Here is a 23,874-nt window from a genome sequence, read left to right as displayed (position 1 = left end):
ATTAACCAATATATATAATAAGTTTTTAATCTCATATACAAAAGTAAGTACTTTAAAAAAAATACACACATACCTAGCAAAATTGTATGTAGTATTTTTACTCCAAAATATCCTCCCCCCCCCCCTTTTGAAACAAAATAAAGTAAAACATGAGAGAAATACATTTATATGATACTCTTAAAGGCTGCACATCAAGAGCTTCGTTTCGGGTGGTTCTGTACATTCTTAAAGTTTTTCAGTTAAGTTTAAACGTTCATATACATTGTATGAATATTTCGAACAAATTTTTTCATTCATTGATCACATACTTAATAGTCTGTTACCACCTATCAGGTGCTGTAAAGTTCCGAATTCCGTAATGCACTGAATGTTCCTTAAGCTTGTTTAGAATCGGGAAAGTACCGAATTTTCTGGTCATGGATCATATGCATAATAGACTGTTCATTTGAACTCTGGAATATATAACCATTATCACGGTTTACCTAATCCTGAAGGTTTCTGAATTTTTAACAAGAGGAATTCAACATATCATTACGAAACTTTAAATAATAATAATAATAATAATAATAATAATAATAATAATAATAAACTATTGAATACATTTAACAAGAATCGAAAGAATCAATCACTCCAAGCCACAAGAAAGGCAACAAAACTGATTGTAATAATTACCGAGGCATTTCTCTTCTATCTATATCCTTTAAATTCCTCCCAAACATTCTATTAACAAGATTGATCCCATACGCAGATCAAATTATTGGAGATTATAAGTGTGGATTTAGGCGAACTCGATCAACTATCGATCAGATATTTATTATTCGACAAATACTCGAAAGAAAAATGGGAATATATTACCCAGTACGTCAACTATTTATTGATTTTAGGAAGGCTTACGACACGATTAGGAGGGAAATATTGTACAGTCCGCAGCAAAAAATCTGCAACATGAGCATGTAAGTTTATTGTGAAACTACGCCTAACAGCACAGGGAATCAATATAACGTCTAAGTGGCACGAATCACGCCAGGAGAAACCTCTGCGTCCTCCCCTGCATATTTATTTTGGAACAAAAGACTTCGTCGTCTCACAATAAACTTATATGCTCATGTTGCAGGTTTTTTGCTGCGGACTGTACATTCTTACAGAATTTGGAATACCGACAAAGCTAGTTAGATTAACTAAAATGCGTTTAAATTAATCCCAGAATAAAATCCGAGTTGAAAATTTCTTGTCCACGAGCTTCTACGTCGAGAATGACCTGAAACAAGGAGATGCGTTATCGCCATTATTATTTAACTTTGTTACGGTGTACGATATAAGGAAAATCAAAGATAGCAACCAGGGCCTAAAGCTGAATGATATTCATCAGGTTATGGCCTATGCTGATGATATAAATCTGATAGAAGAACAACCGAAAGAAATGCAGAGGCCTTATTAAACGCTTGCAGGAACATTGGTTTAGAAGTAAATGCAGAGAAAACTAAATACATGGAAGTTCACCGGGATCGTAATACGGCAAATTATGGTTGCATCAAAATATCAAATAATACTTTCGACAAAGTGAATATTTTCAGTTATCTAGGATCAATATTAGAGTACCAAAATTATATCCTCGAAGAAATTAAATATCGACTGAAATCAGGAAATTCGTGTTCAAAATATTTTGTCGTGAATTCTGTCGAGGAATTTAAAGCTTGAAATATATAAAGCGATAATCATGCCTGTTGTGAAACATGGTCGCTTACTTTAAGGAAGAACGCAGACTGAAAGTACTTGAGAATAAAATCCTGAGACGAATATTTGGATCCAAGAGGAACAGAATCGGGAATGGTGGCAACTTTACAACGAAGAACTACATAATTTATACGGTTTACCAAACATCGTTAGGGTCATCAAGTTTAGGAGGGTCAGATGGGCAGGTCATGTAGACAGAATGGAAGTAAGTAGGAAAGCTTTCGAAGTTTTAACTGGAAATCCAATCGGGAAACGTCCATTAGGAAGGCCCAGGCGCATATGGGAGGACAATATTAAGATGAATCTCGCAGAAATAGGAATACAGAGTAGAAACTGGTTCGAATTGGGTATGGACAGAAGTCAATGCAGAGCTCTTGTGAAAGCGGTATTGAACCTTCGGATTCCATAGGCCGTAGAGAGAGAATATGTTTAAGTTAAGCTACAACTGCGCAGGAAACATGATTGAGTGGTTAGCTGTTGCATTTCTATCGGGATTTAATCTTGCATTCGACTATTTTGACAAAAGTTTACCTGAATTCCATCTGTGAATGTAGAGATAGTGCGTATACTGAGAGTCCTGGCAGACTCCCTTTCTTATCGTTTTTAAATCGTTATTACTAATTACCAGCAAAGACGGATTTGAGAAAGAGGTTAGGGGGGGATGTCTTTCGGATTGAAGCCTGTACCCCAAAATTACAGAATTTCTAAAACGAACTAAATATTAGTTATGCTTTTACTCATAAATTTTAAGCTTCCCTCAAATAAAAATTAGGAAGTTTTAGGAGAAAACAAAACATTAATAAGGAAAACTCTTCCCAAATACTTTTCTAAATCCACTGATTATCAGTATAAGAGGGTCTTCAAGGTTGTATCCGTAAGATTATTGCTGAATATATAAATGAAACGAAATATTAGTTATGCCTGTACTCATAAACTTAAAGTTCCTCCCAAATAAAAATTAGGGATTTTTTAAAGAAGAACCAAACGTTAAAACCCAACTTTAGAGAAACCCCTCCCAAAATACTTCTGTAAATCTGCTACTGATTATTTCTATAAAATGGTATTCAAAGTTATCTGGAAGATTATTGCTAAATCATTGCACAGCTACATTATAACAAAAATTTGGAAATACGCTCTGACGGATATATTAAAAAACGTACTCTCTGATGGATATATTGAAAAACATAAGTTTAATTATGTGCTAGAAGTCAGAGTACTGAGCTCTAAGAAATGAAACGCGGATGACTAAAAATGAAATGATCTAAAGAAGAAAAAATACCGATAACTCAGAAGTTAAAATAAAGCTAAATAGCCTCTAAAATTGCCCCCAAATACAACGTACTTTGTTTACTTTAATTCATAAAATATGTGCTCCATCCATCATAATGGTGAATTCCAGAGCGAAATATGGTATTTGGTCATGAAATCTTATTTAACTATAGAGTATACAGAATTCCCACATTCTGGAAAATCGGGGAATATCAGGGAAATGAAAACATGTCAGGGAAAGTCAGCAGGGTTTGAAAAAACCCGGGTTTAATTTTTTTCGAATTATTTAAATGTTTCTGGGATAAAAGTATTAAAATGTGATTTATATTTCAAGGTTGTTATTGTCGCAACTGCAACAATTTTCTAATCACTACTGTTTTGAAAAATGGCCGCCATTTAGAAATTTTACATTGGATTGCCGAAATAATCTAAACAGCGAGTTTAGAACGTCTCATGCTTCTACCCTCAAAATTTAACTTAAAAGATCGAAAACTGTTCGTTGTAGCGTGAATACCCCTATTTAAAAATAAAAGTCGCCATTTTGAAATTTTAGGTTGGTATGCCGTCAAAGTCTATACAGGAAGTTTAGAGTGTCTCGTGCTTGTATCCTGAAAATTTAAACGTAAAAGACCGAAAGTTGTACCCTGTAGTGTGTGTGGCAGACAAACGAACAAATGTAGATAGTCATCCCAGGAGCTTCAGTGACGTTCGTTAAATATGAATATCAAATATATTAATTTAAAACAAAGATACAATTCACGTTTTATAAAATAAATGTTTGAAAATGTTTTATATGGATTAAATATTTTCCAGCGTAAAATAAATGGTTTTATTGTTGAAGTTCACTTAAGATACTTCGTGCGTTCAATTACGGGAATTTCCCGAGTACTTGTCGCAAGTCCGTTCTTTCCCGAAAATTAATTTAAAACAATTAACAAACATATAATTCACATTTTTGTAAAATGAATGTTTCAAAATGTCTTAAATAAAATTAAGTATCTTCCAGAGTAAAATACTTTTATTGTTGAAGTATTCACTTTCGATGCTTTGTGCGTTCAACTACGAGAATTTCCCGAGCACTTTTCACGACGGGATTTTCCCGAAAATGCAACTTTCTCTACTGTACATCGAAACTTCCACTAGTACGGAAGTTTGAATTCAGCACTTGAAATAGTAAGCGTTACGTAGACTTCGGAACTCCAAGCATTAAGCATCTTAAATTTGACAAGATTTTTTACGCTACTGCTGGTGTTGATTCTGCAGAATGCTTATTGAAGAGTAGCAACAACTGACTGAACTAAACTGTTGTTGGAAAACCAAATTTTACTGAAGAATACTTGTGTTACCATCAAAGATAAGAAATAATACGATTAGTTTTACTAATGTCTCTACGTGTTTACTGGTAGTACCGGCACTTATGGCCTTAAACCCGTCAAACGTATGCGGAATACCGTTCCTCGGCGTCGCCAAGCACGCTATTCACGGAAAGTATTTTCTAAAATATAAAATTGCGTATTTTACTTCAAATAGGCTATAAGCATAATCCATACATTAATTTGCTCTATAATTACCTTAAGCTAAGGTATTTTTTTAACCTTTTCAGGACGAACGGCTCAACCCTTGAGCCAGCAATTCAAACCTCTAGCTCAGCTCCTAATTAACCTAGAGATATGATTTTGCTATGTATCTCTTCAGAAAGGATGGAACTTTCTAATCCTGTGTATATCATTCATGTAATGGGTCCCGCCGTGAAGGGGGGCAAAGTTGGGTGTTAATAGTTTCCCTCTCTCCCTTCAGAATTTGGGGGGAGGTACCCCCCTGATGGAGCTACAAGGATAAAAAATGGCATCCATAGAGACAAATGAACATACTAACTAGCCATACCCAGTCCATGACTTTTGGGCTTGAGAGGGGTGAATAGGAGGGGTATTGAATTTACCCTTTTCTTGTATATTGTTTTATAAAGACAAAAAAAATATATTTCAAATTTGAGGAACTCTGGCAACATTGTTATTCATCGTACGCAAGAAAAAATATCTCACATTTACGACAGATATTTGGGACAATGATACACAAAAGTCAAACCCATCAGTTCAATACATATGGAAAAACAAATTCAGAACCCCACACCTACGTGACACATCCTGTATATTATTCAATATCCACTGTAATGTACTCTAACGTTGACAGCCCTAGCGACATTCCTAATTATCACACACACACAAACCATACCTCGTTGAAAACCTTATAGATCAGCCATTCACACAATGTAACTTTTGTGTGTCTCGGGCCAAACCAGTAAAAGAAGAAGACGAAAGTCAAAATTTTGGGGGGAAAATCAAATTTTTCGAAATTTGTCGGACTATGGCAACGCTGTTATTTTTCGTACGCAAGGAAAAAAATCTCACATTTACGCCAGACATTGGGAACAACGATATAAAAAATGAATGGTGTAAGTGCAATAGGAGTGAAGAAAAAAATTCGGAACCTCGAACCTACGTTAATCATCCTCGATAGATTGTGGTATACGCTAATATCGGCAGGCTTGGCCACGTTCCTAATTGTCACAAGCATATCAGCTATACCTCGTTGGAAAGCTTATGAAACAAACATTCCAACAAGGTAACTTTTGTGTGTCTCGAGCCAAACCAGTAAAAGAAGACGAAAGTCAAAATTTTGGGGGGAAATTAAAATTTTTCGAAATTTGTCGGACTTAGGCAACACTGTTATTTGTCGTACGCAAAGAAAATAATTCTCACATTTGCGCCAGACATTGGAAACAACGATGTAGAAAAATGAAAGGTTTAGGTGGAATAGGAGTGAAGAAAAAAATTCGGAACGCCGACCCTACGTGAATCCTCAAGTATGTTTTCGAGAGATTGTGGTATAAGCTAACATTGGCAGACTTGGCCACGCTCCTAATTGTCAAAAACATATCAGCTATACCTCGTTGGAAAGCTTATAGAAAGACATTCCAACAAGATAACTTATTGAACAGACAGACAGACACAGACATACAGACAGACAGACAGGCAGGAAGGAAGGAAGGAAGGAAGGAAGGAAAACTGTTATCACCTCAGAACGCACCGTTCTATTTTTAGCCTGGTCAAAGTCAGCTGTAGCTATCAGTTGAATCTAAGGGTCGTAAATATGCATTTCTTTCAACTCCCTCCTTTGACAAGTTATTTAGTTTTAGAAAAAAATGTTCCTGACGAAGGAAAAGGAAAGAAAAGCAATGATCTTGCGACGAACAATGTTAGGTGAACCAATGTGAGTTTATTCTCTGCCGTTAGTAAGAGTGCATTCCTACTGCACTTACACGGTTTATTTTTTGCACAATTGTTCACAATAACGGGGGTAAATGTGAGAATTATTTTTCTTGCATACGACAAACAACAGTGTTGCCATAGTCCGACAAATTTCGAAAAACTTGATTTTCCACCCAAAATTTTCATTTTCGTCTTCTTTTTCTTTTACTAGTTTGGCCCGACAGACACGAAAGTTATCTTGTTGGAATGTTTGTTCCATAAGCTTTCCAACGAGGTACAGCTGATATGTTTGGACAATTAGGAGCGTGGCCAAGCCTGCCGATATTAGCGTATACCACAATCTATCGAAAAAAATAAAGGATGATCCACGCAGATTCGGTGCTCCGAATTTTTTCCTCCATTTCTATTGCACCTACACCATTCATTTTTTTATATCATTGTCCCCAATGTCGGGCGTAAATGTGAGATTTTTTTCTTGCGTACGAGAAATAACAGCGTTGCCATAGTACGATAAATTTTTAAAAAATGGATTTTCCAACCAAAATTTTGATTTTCGTCTTCTTCTTTTACTAATTTAGCTCAAAAGACACGAAACTTGCCTTGTTGGAATGTGTGTGTTATACGGATTCCAACGAGGTATAGCTGATATGTTTGTGACAATTAGGAGCGTGGCCAAGCCTGCCAATGTTAGCGTATACCACAATCTCTCGAACAAAATACAGGATGATCCACGCAGATTCGGTGCTCCGAATTTTTTCCTCCATTCCTATTGTACCTAAACCCTTCATTTTTTAACATCATTGTTCCCAATGTCTGGCGTAAATGTAAGAATTTTTTTCCTTGCGTACGACAAATACCAGTGTTGCCATAGTCGGACAAATTTGGAAAAAATAGATTTTTTCGCAAAAATTTTGACTCGTCTTCTTCTTTTACTAGTTAGGTCCGAGAGACACGAAAGTTACCCTGTTGAAATGGATGTCTCATAAGGTTTCCAACGAGGTATAGCTGATATGCTTGTGACAATTAGGGGCATCACCAGACTTGCCAATGTTAACGTATACCACAATCTATCGAAAAAATACAGGATGATTCACGTAGGCTCGGTGTTCAGAATTTTCCCCTCCATTCCTATTGAATCTAAACCCTTCATTTTTTGATATCATTGTTTCCAGTGTCTGGCGTAAATCTGAGATTATTTTTGCTTGCGTACGGTATATAACAGCGTTGCCACAGTCTGACAAAATCTGAAGAATTGTATTTTTGAAAAAAAAAATTATTTTCGTCTTCTTCTTTTACTAATTTGATTCGAGAGACATGAAAGTTACTTTGCTGAAATGTCTGTTCTATAAAGTTTCCAACGAGGTACGGTTTGTTTATGTGTGACATTTAGGGGCGTCGCCAAGCCTGCCAACGTAAGGGTAGACAAAAATTTCGCGGGAAAATAGGAACAGGATGATTCACCTTGATTCTATCTTCTGATTTTTTTTAACCTAGCTATTGTACCTTTGCTCTTCATTTTTTGGTATAATTATTATCAATGTCTGGCCTACAGGTCAGAATATTTTTTCTAGTGTACGACTAGAAACAGTGTTGCCAGACTCTCACAAATTTCGAAAAATATTTTTTTCACTTTTTCTCTTTCTTTCTTCTTCTTCTACGGGTTGGGTATGGTAGCCTCAAAGGTTATCTTACTAGAATCTTTGTTTCATAAGCTTTCCAACAAGGTATAATTCATACCCATGGAAGAATTAGGAGGGGTGCTAGGGCCGCCAAAGTAAAGGTCTACGATTTTCTTGAAATCCCTGCCCATCCTGAATAGGTTAAAATTTATTTATTCATTCAGTGCATTCAGAACTTTATAAAGGTCTTATGTTAAATGTTGCATACCTTAACGTGAAAGCATCTAATTCGTCCAAAGAAAGTCCAAAATCTGATAAAAATAACTTTCAGTGTTATAATCTTAGTTGTACTAATAATATACTAACAAAAAGCTCAAACCCAGGTAGGTTTTTTCAGGTGGGTCCAACCCGAAAAAACCTGGCAGTTTTTTTCGGACTGAGCCCACTTGGGGAAACCCTGAAAGTCAGGGAAATCATGCATTTTCCGTAAAATGTCATGGAAAGACAGGGAACGTAAATGTGCAAGTGTAATATATATATATATATATATATATATATATATATATATATATATTCAAATCTAAAATTGTTTGCTCTCTATCCGTTGTAAAGATTGACTTGTGAAGAGGACAACAATGATACAGCATTCCCAATTACGACAGTAATGCAGTGTTGCTATTTCGTGCTGAGGCCGTGAGGTTCTTTGTATGTTTGTGTGTATGTATTTGTGTGTAAGACAGAGACGGGATAATTGATCATGTAAAAGCAGAAATCGAAATATGACTTGTCATCTTCGTGGATATAGGTTTTAAGACAAGGAAACTACTGAAAGCATCAGATAAAGATAAACTAAATTTCAGGCTTGACTGTCGAAACTTTATGAAGATGATTGTTGAAAGGAGCTCTCTGAAGTACAAACTAGTAAGTGCCCTGTCAGGTTTGGACCCAAGGTACAAAAGAGCGATCCAGAACTTGCACAGACTAGGATGAAATGCATCCTACAAACTCTGCATGAGCATAACAGAATATCTGATTTTGTAGCTAAGAAAGCAAAGTGTCAATTGAAGGGTCTTTTGACTTCAGAGAATACGAAGAGAAGCTGGACTGGATCGGATTAGATGATTTCTTTGCAAATATAATGTTCAAGAAACAAGAATATTCTGATTTCTGGCATGCTGTGAAAATGTTTAATTTCATCGCACGGCCACGCCGCACTGGAGGGCGGATTCTCAGTCAATAAGACACTTATTGTAGAAAACCAAATCTTATTGTAGATACTGTGGTAGCGCAGAGGCGGGTGCATGATGCAGTTACGTACTATGGAAGTGTAGAATCTGGTTCCGTCGTGAGCTCCTTCGTGGCTAAGCGGTTAGCGTACGCGCCTTTGGCGTGGGAGACCCGGGTTCGATTCCCGGCGGGAGCTCATGTGGTTCGGATTCCACGTTAATCAGTAGGTCCACGTCTCATATAGCCTCGCTGCTGAACGGGACGTAAAACTCAAAATCAATCAATCAATCTGGTTCCGTCGTTTCCTCCCGCTTTTTCCTCATTCCACCATTTCATTCATTTCTCATCATCACCGTCCCGTTTAGCCTAGATGCCAAAATCGTGGAACGTGAAACTTAAAAGATTTCATTTCATTTTAGGACTCATAGTATTAGGTTTCAGGGAGACTTGGCAGTATCTTCTTGACTGCATGTTATATAGCTTTTTATTGTTTTTCAAACATTAATAATAATAATAATAATAATAATAATAATAATAATAATAATAATAATAAGTTTAATGTTTAATGTCAGTGTATGTTGTACTGTATCATACATATATTATACTTACGTGATAAATTTTGTTTAAGTAACAATTACTCATATTGAACATAACAAATACAGAAATGGTAATTAAAGGAGTGTGTTCGACAACTATGGGGATGGAGGAGGCCGTGTATGATAGAACTTACCCCATATTTCCCCGTTTATATTCAAGAATTTGTCAGGGAAAACAAGAATTTATGTCAGGGAAATCGATCTTCACTTTTTTGTGGAAACCCTGAGTATACTATAAGAAAGCAATTTAGATAGAAACATCATAAAAATGGAAAAAAGCCGGCCTTTTATGTGCAAAAAACAGACTCAAAAAAGGCGGTTTTTTGCATCTCTAGCTAGGTCTAGTGGATATGAAGGGTAGGGCAATATTTCGTACTCTAACTGTACTGAGAATACAAAGTCCTTTTGAAGTGTAGTTTTTTGGAAAGACATTTCAGTACTTTATGTATGTATGTGTAAAAGTTCGTTCATTTGTTTCTTACTGGTAATAAAATGAATTCTTGGGTAGAAGGAAGAGTAATCTGATAAAGTAGTGCTAAATTATGACTGCTGAGTGCGGCTCATATGTCTGATAGTAATCATATAACGCGGAGACTCTTCAGGCAATCCTAGTATAAATTAGCATAAATGATGAAACATCTGGCTGTATTTCTGACACCTCTAATGAATTAATATGATTCAGACAAGCTGGAGTAGTTCTTCTGATATGCTATTAGTGAAATTTATCATCGCGCTAGATTAAATTTGTGTTGTACAAACGAAATATGAGTATCTAGTTTTTTTAAACGAGTGGCTGAAGTTAAGTTGCTACATGGTACAATCGCATTGTGAACGAATACAAAGATGGTTTACTAAGTGAAGGGTACAAGGGAAAAACACGCTAAGTCCAAATTACTTGAGTTTGAGATATTTGTCTCTTCAGACAGCTAAACGCGCATCTTACCAATAGTGTAACAACACTGCGAAAGTAACAGCTTGATCTCATTTCCTAAACGATTAAAGAAATCCCATATAAGGAAGAATCCGCTTTGTTCATGCTTTAAAACCGCTCTTTTGAAAAATTTACAAAATGTAATTTAGCGTGTTTTTTCCCTGTAGACTTCGATACTCATATCGGGTATTCTAAAAATAGATTAATTGCACAAATTGTATTTTATACGTATAGAGTTTTTCGTTAAACTGAGGTAAAGCCTCTTCTTATAAAAAGATTACTACCACAAGCATCCAAAAGAGTGTATTTGTACAGATAGTGTCAATGTAAGGTTTGCATATCATCGGTGCTACGAGAAGTAAACCAACTGTTCAACAAACTATTAGTTGTTCTCTGAAAACGAATTACAGTACGTGAAAGCCGACCAGGAATCACAATCAGGAAAGATGGCTTTATTTATTTATTTATTTATTTTTTATTCCTAAGGAAATATTTGATGCTATTTCCTTAAGAATACAAAAACACGTTAGTACTTACTTTATTTGATAATACGTATTACATTCGCTCTGTTAGTCATTGCTGAAAGTCTGTTTAAATCAGTTATTCCCTCTTCGAAAACAAAGTTTACAGACAAAATGAAGGCTTGGCTATGGGTGTCCGTTTTCCCGCTTTAGTCGATATTGTCATGAATCACTTTGAATCAAAAATATTTTAGTAGGACATATTTAAATTTATTACATACTATATATTTGTTTGTCTGTCGTGATATTTTAGGACAACAAAAATTTAATGGAACTCGTCTCTAAATTTACAGCATACATCAAAATGTAACATTCATCTCTGAAAAGTAATCTAACAACGGTATTAATTCTTTGGACCTTCAGGTCTACAGATATGATAACAAATTTCAAACATCTGCAGTGGCGACTCCAGAGTTCTACAAGAAGGAAGTCAATGGTAGTGGCGGCGAAACCTGGTTGATGCTGTTACTGGGCGTCTGGCACATGGCAAATCCAGAAGGCTTCCATGGCTTCCTTCAAAGAATTTGCATCATTTCGGGATTTGCTGTGGTCTGTAGAGTCTTCCCTGTACACACACACCATTTTCCTGTGAATTTCATTCGGGCTTTCTCCTTTCGTCCACTAAAAACGAACCAGGTCTACACCTCTCTGCACTTTACAAGTAGGCGACTGAAAATACGCGCCATTTTTGCTCAGTAGTTCATGTTTCTGCTGCTAAAGAACTACCGACTACAGAGCGAACTTCAAAGTACTTCTCTTGTCAGTTTCATGTTCCAGATTGTGGAATATCACCTGGAAAATTGTTGTGCGTTATTTATTGATCCACCCTCTATCGCCGAACAAAAACTGTTTTTTTGTTTTCAGGAAATAAAACATCTGGAAGTATCCAAACACTCAATTTTTTACAATATAATTTGTTGAGTAGCATTGTTTACTACTTGTAGCATCGATAATGATGCTGTGAGTAGAAAACAAAGAACCTTAACATCAAAACTGTGTGCGGAAATACGTTCTTTTGAATGCTTGAGATAAGGTGATTCGTTGTTTCTTTAAGTCAATACTTTTCTACTCAACATCGCTATGACAAACTGTGGGTGTGTGATTGGTTAGGAAAGAAATTTATGGGTAGAAGGAAGAGTGATGTGAAAAATAGTATAGATTATAACGACCGAGTGCTGCTTACGTGTTTGGTAGTTACCATAGGTTCCTCAGTAGTGCCAGTAAATTTTACGAGCATCCTAGTATGAATTAGCATAAATGATGAAATATCTGGCTTTATTTCTGACACCTCTAATGAATTAATGTGATTAAAACAAGCTGGAGTCATTCTTCTGATATGCTATTAGGGAGCAAAGTCCCATTCTAAACATAAACTAGGATGGGAAAGAGAACATAAGAAGTCTGAGATAACGATCCCTGATTTTTAACATTTTAAATAATAATAATAATAATAATAATAATAATAATAATAATAATAATAATAATAATATTTACATGTTAAATAAAAAGGTAAATAGATAAACTCGTTTCAGTGATTATATACGCGTAAAAGTTTCATTAAATACATACCATAATGAATATGTTCTACAATGACATGGCAAAGGGATAAGCATGTTAGAATCACTGGCTAGTCTAAGCATTCAAGGAACAAGCGTTACACAAAACTAAATAATAATAAATAGTAGTAGTAGGAGGAGTAGTAGCAGTAAAACGTAGTGGTTTGAGAACTAAGGAATTTTTGTGACACTAAGTATTTTTAGAACAAACGAACAGTAAGATGAAATTAGTACAAAGTGTTAATCAAAACATTCTGCGATTAGTAAATTTATTAAGTTATTTATCTACTTTTAAAGTTGATTTGTTAAACTATTTAAACTCTAGAGGAGTTTTCATAAATAATTCATCAATGAAGACCTTAGTAGCTTGAGAGTTGGAATGTGGTTGAGGTTATAAATGAGCATAAATGATGAGATATCTGGCTTTATTTCTGACACCTCTAATGAACTAATATGATTAAAACAAGCTGGAATGATTCTTCTGATATGCTGTTAGAGAAATCAACTGTTATACCAAAATCGCATTCTGAACAAATACGTGGATGGTATAGAGAAAAAATCAGACATGGATACCCTCATTACAAAAAATACCTAAAAAAATAGATACAAAAATAACTAAGAAAAATGTAAAAGATCTTTGAATTGTTACTACAGGTGCAGGGCATTATAATACAGTTAAACATAAACACACCAATAACACTACCAATGTTAATAAAATATAATTCACTTAAAATAACTGTAATGGCAGTCACCAAGCAATCTTAAAATTACGATGTTCAATAATACAAACTTCCAATTAAGAAAGGCAAAGAAAATGGATAGGAGTACACAAACTCCGTGGCTGTTATCACATGATTAACGGGACGAGATCACATGTTAATATGAACAGCATTCTAATCGCACATTCTTAATAACAATTTAAATTTTTGGAGTGATATATGGGCGAGTCACTATTATAATGTCTCAATATATTATATGCAATATATAAACGGGCGATGTATATATAATTTCGTGTTCAGGGCCCAAAAATCTATAATACTTAGCAGTTGAAACATATAAGTGCCTTGTCACAATTTTGATACAGCGAATTGGATTGGAACGTAAATTTCAAATAGTTGAATAATATAAAATTAAACATATGTCATTACTGCATTTATTCATCTTGCATGGTATAATAATCATTACCTTTTGGTCAGTAGGTAGAAAGTTATAATAAGTTGTTTTGCCTTTATTAGTCATTGTGAGATTTTCGAAATCTTACTTAGAAGTGTACTTTTCTTGTACATTTCATTTTTATCAGATTGCATGTCAAAGGATATCATTAAATATGTACTGAAGCGTTAGTGCTAGTATTACCTGACTTTCAATCTTCCTTTTTTTAAAGTAGAGAGAAACAGTTTCATTTAATAAATTGTATATTCGGTGCAGGTATTACAGCATATGTATGAATTTTATATGTATAAAAGTGCTTACATGTAGCCCAATTACAGTACTTTCCTTTGATGCATATGGTTTTGGTTTTCGTGGTAGCAGCAAAGAATTTTCGGTGTTGACTAGCATTTGAGGCATTTAGAGAGCTAGTTAAGAGAAAGAATTTCGGTCTAAAAAGCAAGAAGTAACTGCAGTGGAAACCTCTATGGTGCGTCCAGATGCCATAATTTTTCATGGACAAAACATTTACTCCATTCCAATATGGAAACAATTCCCAAAGCATATATAAAAGAATATAGAGTATTTTTATATGAAGCAGGAGTGACGTTTAATAGGAAACGGGTGCGTCACGACTATTCGTAGGTCCAATTGTTGACAAATATTCATCTTCCAATTCATGTATTTGATCCTTTAAAAAAAAAAAAAAAGACATATATCGTATATTTTTCACTTCTGTATCCCGAAATACACTACATCAACTCCAAAAATTTCGTGAGGGAGTAATCTGTAACACGGGATCTAAGTGAATTCAAGTTATCTATGTTCACCTAGTTTTGAACCAACAGAGTTTAATAAAATAATAGTAATGGCGTATCTTTAAAATATACTTAGACAGTGTATGTCCAGAGATAGAAAGTCCCATTAATCAGTGTAGTATCATTTTTGCAACACATTTAAGGAGATTGACGTTAACAGGAAACTGTAACAGAACGTCGACATTATTATTATTATTATTCGATTTTTTCTTGTTTCCGTCCATTTCGTTTGTTAGTTTCCTTTAGCGCCGTAATGGGTGATGAGGTGTAACGGTAAATTGAGAAGCAAAGATAGTAAAAATAGTGTATTTGCTCCTAAAAATAATGTTAAAATTCAGTTGAATTATCAGTATGCATTTCCTTCTTTTTAAGTGTTTATTTTATATTCATAGATTCTCATTCAATCTGTGTGTGAGACAATGGTGCCAAAATTAGTGGCTGAGGATATCCCTCTTCTTTTCTCTTTGTTGTCTGATGTGTTCCCTAACATCAATTACACCCGAGCAGAAATGGCAGGTAAGGCATTTTTGATGTATGTAATGTAATGTAATGTGATCTCTTTTGGGTAAAGAGTCAGAAGTTGTGATTGAACTTGGAATCGAACCTGAGTCCCAGGCTTCCGGGTGTTCATTGAATCCCACCTCGGGAGGATATAATTCAAGAGAAAATTAGTCTCTCTTTTCGTTATATATATATATATATATATATATATATATATATATATATATAATGTGTGTGTGTTTGTTTGTTTGTGTTTGTTTTGGTATGTTTATGTATGGTTTAACATAAGATTATGGTTTAACAAAAGATTAGAATAAAGTACGATTGATATACATGTCTCGTGCTCACAAGCGTAGCACCTCGAACCTGCTATATTCTCACTTTTTTTTTTTTTTTTTCTTCTTCTGGAAAACCCATTTTACGAATAGAGTAGGATGTAAAAGAAGCAGAATTCTTGTAGTTATGATATTGAAGGACAATTCAGTAAAGATCTGGTTACGATATTGATTCCAAAAGTAATTTTAAAATAATAATAAACTAAGTATACTTCATGTATTTATTTGGATGATAATTGAAATGAAGATTTATGTACAGGACGTAATTGTAAAAAATGTACAAGGAAAGTTAAGTAGTCTCATCTCCTTTAAGATATCGGATTTATTAGTTCGTGACTGTTGATATGCGTATTTAAAGAATTCATTTTATGCTCTAAGTCAAGCACCACAGATTTGAGTTGTTCGAGCTGTTTCGTCTGCTTGTGCATTCAAACGTTCCTAAATGAGCGAGGCCATTAAAACGCGCGCAAAGCTGTTAACTATCCAACAAGAAACACGCTAAATCACTAAGCATGTCTATACAACGTAGGGAAGACATGTTTATAATAATGATTTACCTTTATAATGTTAAGCTTTACAATCATACTATTTTTTTTTAATGGAGTTGCTTTTTTAAAACTTCAGTTTTTGAGCTGAAAACTTATTATGAAACATACGTGGAAAATGTAATTAAATAAAAGCATGTTTTTGCAGAAAAGGTAATGTTGGAAAAGAAGTCTTTAAAGATAGAATATACTTTAATGTTTTGAATTATTACTACATACATATGTTCATAATTTCTTGTATTGTATTATAAACGAAAGGATAGATTAAGTCTAAATATTATGTAGCAGGCACATTCTATCTCTAAAGCTTTGTGCTATTACTACTACTACTACAGAGGTTGTTCAGTCTACATTTGGCCAATTTCGACTTACCTAAAAATTTAGAAGAATCCATGGCGCCAGGTCCGTAAGTGCTCGATGTGTTTCCCTTGGTTCCTAAAAATAGCCCGACAGCGTAATTTCCACTGTAATAGGCTTCTCTGAAGAACTGGGAGGGGAATCTTGTCCCATTCCGTTTGCACAGCTTTCCAAAGTCCTTCCACAATTGTCACACGCCGTTTTCCCAAAGCCCGCTTCAGCAATCCAAATGCACAATAGTCCATAGGACTTGCATCTGAAGATTTAACAGGTACCTCATTGAAAGGTATCACCTGTATACCACTTGTCTCCTCCAGCTCCCTGTAGAATTGGAAGGACGATCATGAGGTAAGTGATGAGGCCTTGTCCATGTGAATGCGCACCAGATTGGCGTCATTTCCGTACATTGTTGGAATCTTATGCTCGTATATCGGCCGCATGATCTGCTCCTGGAAATACAGCGAATTTATTTTGCAGTTCTTCACCACGCTACGAATCTTCAGTTTACCTCGGTAACAGTAGCCAGTAATGACCATGAACCCTTTTGCGAAGGGTTCTTTACAGACATAGACCCACCTTCTGAAGCTCTTGGCGCCTTTCTCTCGGTACATGATGGCTCTCGGTTTGCCGCAGTCGGAAAGGTAAATCCATGCTTCATCGAGCGTTACGACGTACATCCACATTTGTTTTGCCAGTGCCGTTCGTACAGCTTCCAGGCGTTACACTTTCGTTTCTTTTGGTGGGCATCCGTGAGAAGATGGCCGCGAGTTTTCATGACTTTTTCTAACTTGAGTTGATGGTGTAACGTCCGGCTCACAGTCTCCAAAGACACGTCAAGACGATTAGCCATATACTTTTGTGTTGGCGGATTTTCTTGCATTGTCATTTTGCGAAGTTTCCTTTGCATGGTGGAGGTGGCTTTGGTACATTACCGCTTCCTAGGCAACTTCGTTTGTGATGCTAATGGTGGAGCTTCGTTGCCCTTGTACTTTTTAATAACATTTTTTATTCCACTTAAACTGATGTTGCAACCATTCTTCTTGCACTGTTTTCTAATGACAGAAACACTAAAGTGAACGTTATAAAGAGCCGCAACATAGCCTTCCCAAAACCGGCTTAGTTTGGGCGGCATTTTGGTCACAGAGCGAAATCCACACACTTGGAAACAAATTTAACACAGCACTCACAACAATGGTCCTGTTTTGTGCGTTATTGTCGTCTGCGCGGAAAAACAACTCCGTTCCCAGGAAGCCACTGCAGGACGCCACGAGCCAGGTCGGGTGAGTCCATTCTGCCTGGGAGGGGGAAGGAACGAAATCGGCCAAACGTAGGCTGAACAACCTCTGTACGACACCACGTTACTGCGAATAGTTAACAGGGTAAATTTAAGTCATGATTATGATTTATAATAATACTAGCAGTTATTTACATTCGTTAAAAGTTTTGTTTTCGTTTATGCACAAACTTGGGCTCTCCCTTATCCTCAAATATAGTTATACTAATTGGCATAAGTTGAATGATACTACTTAATGTTAAACTTCTTTGGGAACCCCTTCATGTTATTTTCTTAACATATTAAAGATTTATTACTATTACTGTCGTCTTAAAAACACAAATCCTTCCAAGAGAAGTTGAATGAACTTGTGATTGGGACTTTTATTTTGCTACTGTAACTGTTTTACTTTGTTATGTGTCCAGTCCAAATTGACTGCTGTTTAGCTGTTACGGTTAGTCCGTTCTACTCGAACTACACGATATGGCGTTATAAATATCGAAGTGGAAACCCTGAACTGACGATATTTCTTTACTCATGATAAATTCTGGCACGCTGCCTGAGCAAATTCACTCAGTCACTCTTAGTGGACTAATTCTGGGATACCTGCTCTAATATATTTTCGTGTTAACAAATTTCATGAGAAATGTTCAATGTTCATTATAAGATTGGAAATAAATCAATTGCTTTTGCAGGTTTGAAGGATGAAATTCGAAAAGTTTGCCAGGAAGAGTATTTGGTGTGTGGCGAGGGTGATGAACAAGGCGGAGCATGGATGGAAAAGGTAATTTATTAGCTTCATTTTCCTATTTTTTAGCATTTCTCTTTTATTAACGTTAGGATTAATTTTAACAATGTTTGTATGTTCCATATGTTTAGTAATTTTATTTTGAAGAAAATATTGATAAACCATTGTATGCTTTCATTGTTATTTTTCCCTGTGATTATCAAAAGACGATTCTAAAAACGTTAAGCGGGGGTACGGTGGTTCAGGGTAGAGGGTGCATAGGGTCCGTGATTCGATCCCCAGTCAAGTAAGTTTGTGATGGACAACATTGTGCCCGTGGGTTTTCTCGGTACACTACAGTTTTCTCCCACAGTCTCATACCACCAATTGTTTCATCATCAATCACTTGCTGTAATCGTCCATCTCCCTTAGCCTAAAGGACATAATCGTGGGACGTTGAACTGAAATATATAAAAATACGTAAAGATAGAAAATATAATGCAATTTGTTTATTCGTATATCACATGTAGAATTACCGTTACTTACCATTTGTGCTAACAACATTGTTTCCAACCTACATGGGGTTCAGTTTCCAAATTTTTGAAAGAATAAAGGAGAAAAAAGTACTAAAATTTACGTCAGAAGAAAAGCTTACCTGAACCCGTCCCGCATTTAGGTAATTTCACAAATGTAATATATACGGAGACTACGATTTCTATTTTCTATATGGTACTGCCATGTTACAAGCAGTTGATAGTACTAAATGGAATAGAATAATCCATCCCAAGTAACACGTGGATCGTATTTTTGTGTTAATTTTAATTCAGATCTTAGCTCTTCATCTTCAGGTTTTTGTAGGATCAGATTCCAGGTAGGAAAGATTTTTATAGAAAAAGTGGGAGTAAGAAGTTCAAGGATAATTTTACTTAGCATGAATACCATTCGTAAGTAGTAATATGTTCTTATATATTGATCTTTGTAGCTCGCAACAAACAATTACAAGGAAAAATGAAAGCAGTATTTTCTAACAAATTTCGTAACAAAATACATTACTATTATATTCTTCTAGTTCATGACTAGATGTGTGATGTGCATATTAAAAATGGTGAGCTAAAGTAGAACCAGAGGGATTCTCATGTTCGTTCTGCTACAAATTTGCATATAACTGTTCATAAATTTAGGTTATGCATTGATTGTTCGTAGAAAGTGACAGCAAGTGAATGGTTGTTCTCGTTTCGTAATCCCAGATTTCCGTAATCGAGAAGTAATGGGTTGGAATTCCCACAACCTATTATCCTGACAGATCTGTCCACTGCGTAAGTTTTTGTAATTGATGAGCATAGTTTCTTAAATGTATTTATAGACAAAGGTGTTTTAGTCTTTATCTATCAGAATCTATCGAACCGTGAATAAAAACATTATTTTCTTTGTAAATCTTACTACGAACAGATAAATACCATAAGTATTCGCTACTTTCAATTAAATAAGGTTTTAATAGAACGTGCGGTCATTAGTATACAGTAGTATTTAATGCGGGTTTCTCTATTTCAAATCTATGTCTATACACAACAGGGCATGGTAGGAGAAACTTGGTGTGAGAAGGTAAGTTAAGTGTTGGATGTATGGAACATTCATTTGTGAAGCTTTACAATATATATATAAATATAGCATGTTTTTAAAACGTATTGACGTTCCTTGCGCAATAATTATTTCACTTAAGAACAGTTGGTGTAAAACTGTATTTTCCCTACCAAGCTGATTTGTATATGTTGTGTGGCGCTGTAAAATCCTCCTAGTAACGCTTTCACATATGTTGTGCTTTCGTAAAGCTAAACTTTATTCAGTTTAGTGCTTTTTAAAACTGCTCTTGTCAGGGACCTTTTAAGCATGAGGGGAAACTGACTTTCTTTTTTTAAAAAAGTTTTCATTTTTTAGCTTTACAATGTATGCAACATAGTATCTCAGGATATACATCATGCTATAGTCTGGGCGTGAAAGGAAAACAGCTGAAGCTCTGAACTTTTTATTTATTTATTTATTTATTTATCAGATGCTCTACCTTAATGGACTATTTGCAGTTCAGTTCGACTTTAATACTTTAAAAGTCTCAGGAAAAATACATTTAAATTTGCTTTTATTATTTAATTTCGTTTTTAAATTGGTAAAACTTTTCGTTCCTTACATTTGATAGGATTTGTTTTTTCTGATAAAAAAACAACCAATTAGTAAATAGGCAAATAGGCAGTTCAGTTGTCCTTAATCTTTGCTGTCAAAGACAACTGGAGTGTATACTTTCTACATTGTATTCATTTGATTCATTAAAAAAAAAATAAGTATCAGGTTAAATTAGAGCCGGTATGGCATTAATTAAAAGAAAATAGTGAGCATCCTATCACAACTAATAAGTAGACATTTCGTCAGAGAGGTAAGAAGTAGAAAAAATATAAAAACATGAGACAGTTTATCACTTTTGTGTAATTCCGTCCACCATACTTGCATTCTTACTTGTGTAGAAGTGCGTACAACTTTAGAATATTTCAATTTTCATGCTGTAGCGATCTCATAGTCTGCAACACTGATAGATGTGGTCTTGTAGGTTTTCAGTTCACATCTGGGTTTAAGAAACATACAAGCTTTCGTAGTGCCGTTGGAAAAAAATAGAACTTTATGATGGGTCGGTAACATAATTATCCAATATTGACACAACACACGTACTATGGCAACCTTTCCTATATTTCCATATTAGTTTAGTACGCAATTTCACTTCACTTCTGTATATTCAGGGATATGCAAAATAAATTGGGCATGTATAATTACTCATTGAGAATATGGAACGCATTGTAATAAGTAATTGCCTACTCAGCTAAATAATGTTCCTTATTTCCAGTATTTCAAATGCTTCGCTGTGGCTGATGGCTCTGACGAAAAATGCCGAGCGAAGCATTTGAAACATTGGAAAGAAATATAATTGAAAGGCACATGGCTTTAGATGAGTAGTCAATTAATTATAGGTATACATATTTTACTGATGTGTCGTGATAAAATTTTTGCAAGTTTTGATACATTTAATAAGTGCGGAAGACTAGTAATTGTAGGTTTGTTTTGAAATTTAGTAGTCTTGCTTTTCATGTTAAAATTTTGTATACAAATAAGACTCGAATGATTTTTCAGGGATTTGAAGATGCTTCTTTAAATTTTCTCAATGTTAATATATAAATTTTCAGTTACACTAGTCTAAAACTAGCACGAATTTTGGTCTTAAGAAAACAGTTAAATTAAATTAAATCATATATTTGATATGCTTTTGTATTGCGACAGTGTAAATATATATATTTTTCTTTTTGTATGTATATGTATATTACTTGCGATGTAGAATTCCAGGAAATCATATGTATGTAGTTGCACTAAGCTTTTGTGAACTTAGTTCTGCCACATTTTTTATTTGCATTTTGGGCTGGCATTTCCGAGATTTTTTTCCAAACAAATTATATTTTTGCTGCTTCCTCATGTTTTTACACAAACACATCCCAGACTTTTGAAAAAATGTATTCTGTAGGTAATATTGAATTTCAGTATGTATTTTGACACGTACGAGTATCTTAGAAAAGTTCCATCGGAGGCTTATTGTTTGTTCCGATTATAACGTTTTTTTTTCTCATATAGTTGGTAGTTTTAAATACAAATTAGTAAATGCTTATTTCCTTTAATTTTTCAATAAAATGTAATTTTGAGAGCTTTTAAAGCCAACAAAATATATTGTAGACTAGTTACGAAGAATGCCGTAGTGATTAAAATGCTTTAGATTTTCGAATAGTACGTACTTGTTATTTTATAGCCAAAAAACATACAATGCTGTTGAAAAGTTTGCTGTTTTAACACTAACATAAACGTTGAACTTGTTTTCCCTGGCTATAATTTTATCTTCACTAATTTGTTTAAATTGAAACAAACATTTCTATGATGATCAAAGAAACCGCTTTGAAAGCTTTAATGACTTTTCGTTTACAGAGCTGAGAGACTGTATTTTGACTGTTTCGCTTCAGTGCACGAAGATGATGATGTGTGTAACATAGTTGAATTTGTTCTTACAGGTATTGCAGCTGTATCAGATTTGCAGTTTGAACCATGGTTTGATGATGGTTGGCCCAAGTGGCTCTGGAAAAACGACAGCGTGGAAGATTCTTCTAAGAGCTTTGGAAAGATACGAAGGCATTGAAGGTGTTGCGCATGTCATTGATCCCAAAGCAATCTCGAAAGAAGCTTTGTATGGTGTATTAGATCCCAACACAAGAGAATGGACTGATGGTTTGTTCACGCACATCTTAAGGTAGGACTTTTTTCTGTAATCCTTTCTGCTTTTCTTACTTGCTATCTTTTTCTTTCTTTCTTTCGTTCTTTGTAAACTAAAGAAAAACTTCGAGTGAAGCATTGATATAATCCACCATGTAAATAAGAAGTCCCAGTATAGACTCTTAGTTCTTGGTATCATGAAAAAGACTTATTTCACTGGGTGAACATTGGAATTATTTTCTTCTGTATATGTAATATTGACGTAAGGATTGGAACTCGGTGATAGGAGTACGCGAGAGTTCACAATAGCCTTGATGATGACGATAAAGTAAAGTAAAACTAAGTCAGGAAGTGTAGAAGAGGCGAAATTGAAATGTAAATTTAATTTAATAACGAAAAGTGGGCTTCTCTGTTTATTTGATTATTTGCTCTTTCACCTTTGATAGGTTGATTTCCTGGTGACAGCTTGCCTTCCATTATTCTAGACGGGCAAAACATGAGACGTGAACTAAGTAAAATAGCAGAAAACACTGCTCAGATTTTAGTTGAATAAATCCAATTAATCATTTAAGAAATATCAAATAATAAGATGCATCAACCCTTATGAGCGTAAATTTCTACTAGTTTTCACAGAAAAATCATAATTTCGTGCTTTCGTAAAGTTTTCATATTAGCAGTTTAATATTACGTTTCAGTTAAACCTATGAGATAATTCGAATTTATAAATTTTAAGCACTGTTTCAGAATTGAAAATCACATTGAGGTTTTATATTACCTTGAAACGCGACTGACAATAGTTTTCGGAGTGTAAAAGGACTAAAGTCTTTTTACGTTGAATTCCTAATTGAAAAGAGAGTAAAATCGTATTTTATTTCAGGAAAATCATCGACAACGTGAGAGGAGAAATCAACAAAAGACAGTGGATTATCTTTGATGGTGATGTAGATCCCGAGTGGGTAGAGAACTTGAACTCTGTTCTGGATGACAACAAGCTACTTACCTTACCTAATGGTGAGCGATTGTCGTTACCTCCGAATGTCCGAGTCATGTTTGAGGTAAGAATTTCAGTCTTCTGTTATTTTCTAATGTATGCTTCATGTTTTCCTTCGCGAAATGTATGACCTTAATCAATGCATATGTGTATTTTTTTAAATCAA

General features: G+C 34.9%; 1 protein-coding gene across 4 annotated transcripts in view; it reads left to right on the top strand.

Moving 5' to 3' along the window:
- The window catches only part of Dhc64C (dynein heavy chain, cytoplasmic), a 213,896-nt gene that overhangs the window by 102,092 nt on the left and 87,930 nt on the right, over window positions 1-23,874 (top strand). For 2 of the 4 annotated variants that reach the window (XM_081771895.1, XM_081771897.1), the window contains exons 36-40: window positions 15,082-15,205; window positions 18,396-18,484; window positions 20,000-20,029; window positions 22,519-22,754; window positions 23,595-23,772. In XM_081771895.1, the coding sequence (XP_081628021.1) occupies window positions 15,082-15,205; window positions 18,396-18,484; window positions 20,000-20,029; window positions 22,519-22,754; window positions 23,595-23,772 (657 nt within the window). The remainder of the gene's footprint in view (window positions 1-15,081; window positions 15,206-18,395; window positions 18,485-19,999; window positions 20,030-22,518; window positions 22,755-23,594; window positions 23,773-23,874) is intronic. The other 2 variants (XM_081771898.1, XM_081771899.1) reach the window with 1 other exon arrangement.

Source organism: Thermobia domestica, chromosome 9 (genome assembly GCF_964235325.1).
Source record: "Thermobia domestica chromosome 9, izTheDome1.hap1.1, whole genome shotgun sequence".
Lineage (NCBI taxonomy): Eukaryota > Metazoa > Arthropoda > Insecta > Zygentoma > Lepismatidae > Thermobia > Thermobia domestica.
Note: the sequence above shows the minus strand (reverse complement) of the source record. Positions and strands in the feature narration are given on the sequence as shown.